Source organism: Papaver somniferum, chromosome 8, assembly GCF_003573695.1.
Source record: "Papaver somniferum cultivar HN1 chromosome 8, ASM357369v1, whole genome shotgun sequence".
Taxonomy (NCBI): Eukaryota; Viridiplantae; Streptophyta; class Magnoliopsida; order Ranunculales; family Papaveraceae; genus Papaver; species Papaver somniferum.
This window is the reverse complement of record NC_039365.1, coordinates 65,776,442-65,783,259: the sequence shown is the minus strand read 5'-3', so window position 1 is coordinate 65,783,259 and position 6,818 is coordinate 65,776,442. Positions and strand designations below refer to the sequence as shown.

General features: G+C 36.0%; 1 protein-coding gene across 1 annotated transcript; it reads left to right on the top strand.

Annotated features, from left to right (window-relative positions):
* The first annotated feature begins 1,554 nt into the window (after window positions 1-1,554).
* Window positions 1,555-4,729, top strand: LOC113301417 (glutamyl-tRNA reductase-binding protein, chloroplastic-like). Its single transcript, XM_026550199.1, has 5 exons — window positions 1,555-2,121; window positions 2,207-2,287; window positions 3,450-3,554; window positions 3,720-3,869; window positions 4,316-4,729. The coding sequence occupies exons 1-5, from the start codon at window positions 1,678-1,680 to the stop codon at window positions 4,538-4,540; spliced, it is 1,005 nt and encodes a 334-aa protein (XP_026405984.1). The 5' UTR covers window positions 1,555-1,677; the 3' UTR covers window positions 4,541-4,729.
* The last annotated feature ends 2,089 nt before the right edge of the window (window positions 4,730-6,818 follow it).

The following is a 6,818-nucleotide window of genomic DNA, read 5'->3' as shown; positions in this document are numbered from 1 at the left end:
AAGATCGTATGACCAAATTAAAGTAAAGCATATATTCCCAATTTATGTGAATTTTATTAATCCAAAAATAAATGGATGCTTCACCAATATGCATTTTTTTCAGAACTTCGTAAAGTTGGTCACGAAATTTTTGGGAAATCCAAATTACTGGAAAGCAGACTTTCATGCAATCACAACAGGCGGGTGACAAGACTTTGTTATTAATAGCTTATACCCTTTATTTCCGATCAAACAACTTTATCGTTTGTGACCATTAAAAGTCAATATGATCATAATTGACATCACAAGATACACATAAATTCCAGTTTATGTAAATGTCATACCATCACCAAATGGTTTTAAAAATATTTTGTTCAAATACAAACAAATGAATTTTGTGATCAAGTAAAATGTTTTTTTCTTAAAAATAATCATAAAATAAAATTGATTAACTTCATAGAAATTATGTACTAATAATACTTACTAGAAAAAAAATCGATCATCGTGGATATTGTCATTTTCTTTCCAATTGATCATATTAGGAGATGCATCTAGTCGGGACGAATGAAGGGAGTTCCCTTGGTGTTCAATAGTGGAGCCAAAATGTAGTCCGTCTGTAACGCTTTTTTTAGATTTTTAATCACAAAAATTGAACGCGCATTAGTTTTATTTCCACGAAATTGAATCGACAATAAGATAGTCATCAACCACGACTACGATTAGGCGCGGTCGAAACGATCGGAAGTCGAACAGATTGACGGTATTTCCGGCGTGAAAATGGTAAAAAAACCGTCACCTATACTTCTAATTTTTATCTTGACTGTTGATTACCAATAAAATTCGGCCATCGGATCTAAAGTTGTTGTTGCTAGTAATAACTTGTTCCTAAAAAATGTTACAAAATTGTTACATTATAAGTATCATAAAAATATGACACTTATAATTGTTATGAAACGACTGTTACAAAAATTGTTGCAAAAATTGTTACAAAACTGTCACAAAAAATCAGCCCATACAGTTCCAGGGAGTTGCTTCCAAACTTCGGTCGTCCCTGCACTGCTGCTGCAGTAATCTAGTTTATAAAAATTATAAACCAAAAATCACATGTAACTTCTAATCTTCATAGCTCACTATAGTAGAATAAACTAAATCAAAAAATGAACTATTGTACAAAAGAAATATAGAGAGAAGAAGAGAGAATTTCTCATTACTAGATACTGGTATCCATTATAAAGGAATGAACCTCAATTTATAATACAAAAGAGGATAATAAAGATAGCATTAACATTAGGAAGTAATGGAATGGATTCTCATAACTAAGGTATTAAACCTAAGTTATTACATTAAAAGTGGGGTTACCAAGAAGCGAAGGATGTGAAGAGGTGGAAGGGGAGATGATAAAGTGGCGGCGTAAGCTGGGTGTAACAGTGGTGGAAAATCTACCAAAAAAATTAATTTGCAACAGTAACTCCTTTTTTTCATGCTTTGTTTTTTCTACTATCCGAACCAGAACCCGTCATATCCCCATGACAAAGTGAAACCAGAATTAGTGAACCGGGGTTATTAGTTGTCAGAAAAAGAAAGGAAACCCGTTGACACGCATACATACTTTCCTATCATCATCATCTGCAACAGCCCTCCTCTTCCATTTTAGGCTCCAAATTTCTCTGAAAAATCCTCTTCTTTGTATATGATCAAATGTTACCTCAAATTCAATCTCTCTCACCTCGCTACGTTCCTTCAATCCTTCCTCCTGCTACTACCAGTCACTTCTCCACCAGCAAACTAATCTCTTTCTCAACAACTTTATCTTCAATCAAACCATTTGCAGAAAATACTAAAGTAAGCCTTTCTAAGAACAACCCATGTCTTAACTTATCAATTAAACCTTTAAAATGTTCAGTTTCAGTAATTCCAGAACCAACACAAATTGATTTACAGAAAAAACCATCTCCAGCTGAAGTTGCTAGAACAATAATTGAATTATCTAGTGTTGGTACTCTATCTACTTTAACCAGTGAAGGTTGGCCATTAGGTATTGGTGTTAGATTTGCTGTTGATTCTAATGGTACTCCTATATTCTGTTTGAATTCAAGTGATAGGTGTTTTTTGCTTGATAGAAAGTCTAGTCTACATGTTCAGGTATGTGCCCTAATTTTTTTGGATTTATTTTTTGGTACTGTATAGTCTCTGTGAAATAAGTTATGCTAATTTGCTTCGAATATAGTTTGAGCAAAGTGGGACCAGGACTACACAGTGTACATTGCAGGGAAGTCTTGACAAACCAGAAGACCCAGCAGCTTTAAAGGTAAACGCTTTTCCATGGCTTGCATATTCTGGTGTAAGTTCGCGCATTTGTTTATGTCACAATGAGTAGTTTGGTTCCTAGACAAAATCAGTATTGGCAGCTTAGATTAAAGTAGTCGGTAGTTTTTATATTGGTTAGGTCAACTTCGATTTTCCAGAACTGGTTTGTTTAAATGGTAATTCCATTCCATGTCTTATTGATAGGTAGATAGTCATCAGTGATCCCCACTGCATTTTGGGAAAAAATGAACTGTCTGAGATGATGGATGTATGTGTGGATTGGGTCTCTTGGATTTTCTACTGCTTTACTTAAGCTAACTATACCTTGATATTACTATGTCAGTACCACTTTCTTTGTTACCTTATCTGTTTGCTATGATGTTAGACTTGTTAGTTACAATGTAAAATGGCATGGCTAGGAGTATCAGTGTCTGTCTGTCCGACACAGTGACCTAAAAACACCAAGTGAGGGGACACGAGAGTAAGGGATTAGGTTAATGACATGCATATTCTTCTTAGGGAAATGAAATGGTCACATCCAGGAGTTGTAATGAAGAAACCAGTAGTCATGTTTTTTCTTATCTTTCATTTCGCTTCTTCTTTTTTCAGTCTCTATAGAAATAAATAAAAACTATTTTTGAAGTATAATGGCTGGTAGAGCTGCTCGGTGGTTCCCATGTCCACGAGTGTCTGTCTGACAGGAGTATCAATGGCAATACGAGTTCAAACGGGAGATTTTGAAAAACCAGGTCTCATTGTTACACAAGTTAGTTTTATTTTAAGTGTTGTGTGTTAGGTTTAGTGCTGGCATCAGTTGGCCGTACGGATAAGATTTTGAGAGTTATTAAAAACTAAAACACTCATGAAATTGCTGATCGACAAGTAGTTTCTCTTATTACAAATTCTTTTTATGAGTTTATCATTGTTTATTACTTATTAGTTTGATCGGTGAACTGTTTTAGTGATCTGTTATTGTAGTTAACTGATTACATGCTAAATTTATATCTGAACGGTGTACAAAAGCATTCCTCTTCACATAAATATGTAACTGTTATGAGCATTCAGCGTTATAACCTAGGTTATGTACAAATCCTTATATTATTTCCTTACATGTGACCTAATTACACTATTTAAGTATTTATATGTGCACTTGCTCATTGCAGAAGTTCCATTCTATTTGGGAAAGGAGGTTTGGTGAAGAAGCTGACGCAGATCTTATCTATGTCGTTTCTGTTGAAAAGATCGTTCAAAAGGAGGATTTTAAGGAGGTATGTTTGTTGCCATTGAGATAACATTGGTGCCATGTTGTATGCCCATCGTCTTTTATGTATTCGGAATAATGATGCCTCTAATCATCTTTAAGACTGTAGTATCTTCTTATTGTCGAATTTACCTTGTTCTAAGAGTATATTGGTGTTGTCTGTTCATTTCAGGATGGTATATGGGTGGATTCATCAGAATATAAAATTGCAAATCCTGATCCCCTTCGGGATTCTGCAAAAAACATTGTGAATGAGATAAACACTAACCAGACAGAGGATTTTGAGCGAATTTGCAGCGTTTATGTGGATTCCGATCTCAAGGTTTGCTTCCAAACAACTTCTTAAGTTACTTATAATGTTTATATGCTTCTAATAAGACATTGTTCACGTAAAGCGACTTGAGAAAATGTAAAAATTCTGAAACTTTTATTTAGAACAAATTTGTCCAAATCCATCTATTCCAATAAAGATTCGTAGAAGAAGCTAAGGCTTTCAAATTTCTGTTTTTTCCAAGTAAAGCATGCCAGTAGCTGGTATGTTCTAAAATATTCCTAAGGGTTGCGCAAACAAAGACGCTCTGAACTACTTCCATTCGATTAATTTTAAAATGCAATCAAAGCACTCCATGATATCTAACATATTAAACCCAAACTTGAAGATTGCGTTTTCATGTCTATTTAGGTTGTTGGTTATAGGGTTGTTGTTAACATGGCTGGGCTTTAATATACTATTTGTTAAGTTTTAGTTAACTTTATTTACAATTGCAGGTAACACATGCAAAAGCAATATGGGTTGATCGATTAGGTTTGGATGTTCATATTCACTTTGAGAGAGCTATGTTCGAAGTTAGGATTCCTTTCCCTAGAGAAGTTACAGACGAGAAGGGTGCCAAATCATCTTTCAATTGTATGTCTCAACTTGCTTGGGAAGTAGAGAAGAGCTACACCATACCAGAGTTTGAGAAGGGTAAGCTTTTAAAACAGATAAGATGAGGAAAGAGCCAATATTCATGTTTGGAGGCGATCTTTTTAGCGGCTACATGTTCTGTGTAGAGTTGTATGAAACGATTTTCTTCATCATTCAAGATTGAGTCCGTTTTGCATTCATATGTAGCAAGATTTTGTATAACAGAATATATAGTTTTGTTGCATTATTGTCTCAGTTGATTTGATCTTTAAACATATGTTCAAGGTTGCCATGTGTCAACAACTGGTTACTGACTACCTGGAAGGCTGGAACCGTTTGTGCCAGGTCATTTATTGCAAGAAACTAAAAACTTGGAGTGAACAGTACTGTCTGACTTAGAAAAAGCTTTTCAATGGACAGGCCAGGCTTAAGAAGCCTGTGTTACCATTCTTGTTAATGAGGATTGTATTAGATTGTCACATATTGAGCATAAGCATTTTGGTCTGACCTGCAAGTCCCTGCCATTATAGTGTCTGTCTGACTAACTGAGAACATCAATCAACTTACTGGAAAGTAGGCGAACAAATTTGCCGTCTGACAATCAATCAACTTACAGGAAAGTAAGTGAACAAACTATCCGTTGTCAAGTGGCAAAAGTACATTAGTCCGGCAATGCAGCGGCACGGTGCAAGACAAGAGTGTGCCATTGACATATGCAATGGTGCAAGACAAGAGTGTGCCATTGACATATGCAGCGTTGGATAAGACAATGTTGGATGTCCGAGAATTGAGTATACCCAGCTCAAGAAGGAAGTAAGGACATGGATTAGGTAATGCAATGGCCTATGTCCTGGTCCAAGGCGTGACCAAGGCATGATCAGTGCAAGAAGAGTAACGGCACATACCACATGTGCCACTGTAGTTGGTTATTTGGCGAATCAAAGTGCAAGACACTAGGAGCAGAGTTGGCCAGTATTTGGGGTTGGTTATTGGCATGACCGCAGTCTATCATCAGCGTCCTAGAGAGTTGATTTGACCGGTTACAGTTTCCCACTGCACCAACAGGTGGCGTTCCCCGCTTCACTAATTAGGCTAAGGCCCTATTCATGGATTACCCATAATATGAGGCTCCTAATTAAAAGAAGTTTAAATCCATACCCCGAATTATTAATAGACGTTCATATCCTTATATATATTGCCAAGCCCCTAATTAAATAAAATTTAAATTTAAACCCAAATTGTTAATATATAGTAAAATGATATTCCCACCACCACCACCTCTTCTCACCACAACGCCACTGCCAACCACCACCTCCGTCCACCAACCGCCGCCGCCATGGACCACCACCACCGCCTCCCACCACCACCACCTCCCCACACATCCATATGGCATGTGTAACGATAAGTTACACATTTGTATGGCAAATTAACGAGAAGTTACACTTCTCTATAATTAAAAGTTACACATCCATATGGCATGAAACAGTTACATATAGGCATATGCCATGTGTAATTAAAAGTTACACATGCATATGGTGTGTGTACCCGTAAGTTACACATCCATAATGAATATGTATCCAGAAGTTACACATGCACATGGATGTGCATCTCAACTGTTACACGTCAAAAAAGAAAAATATTTCAGTTGTTATTGAAACAATAATTTCATTTACAATAATTGTTTTTTATCAGTTGTTATTGAACACAATAAACGACCTAAAACAAGAAATATGTAAAACGAAATCCTAGAAATGTTCACTTCACTTTTTGTCATCATCGATTCCAAAATGCTTGCATATCTGCAAACAAAATAAGCATCCATGAGATTAATGTAATCAAAAGAACAATACAAACATCACAGTACAAACACCAATGCATAAACCAACTCCGGTGAGATTAAAAGAACAACACACACATCAACACATAAATCAGTTTCACATGCATCTAAAAATAGCGTAATTAGAAGTTACACATGCATCTGGGTAGTGTAACTAGAATTTACACATGCATCTGACTAATGTAATTTAGAGTTACACACGCATCTTCAGTTTCACATGCATCTAAAAAAAGCGTAATTAGAAGTTGCACGTGCATCTGTGTAGTGTAACTGGAAATTACACATGCATCTTACTAGTGTAACTTAGAGTTACACATGCATTTATGTTTGTCATGAACTTGCATAGACTGTGTAATTAGGAGTTACAAGATAAGTACCTTCTTTAGACATGGTGAGATGTGTTCAATGACTGGCGAACTAAAAAGTATTTATATCCACTGAAGACGGCACCTCCACTTAGATCTTTTGGATACAAAGGTAAATTAGTTAGTATCAAAGTACCTGCCAACCAATGTTAGCTGGTGAGA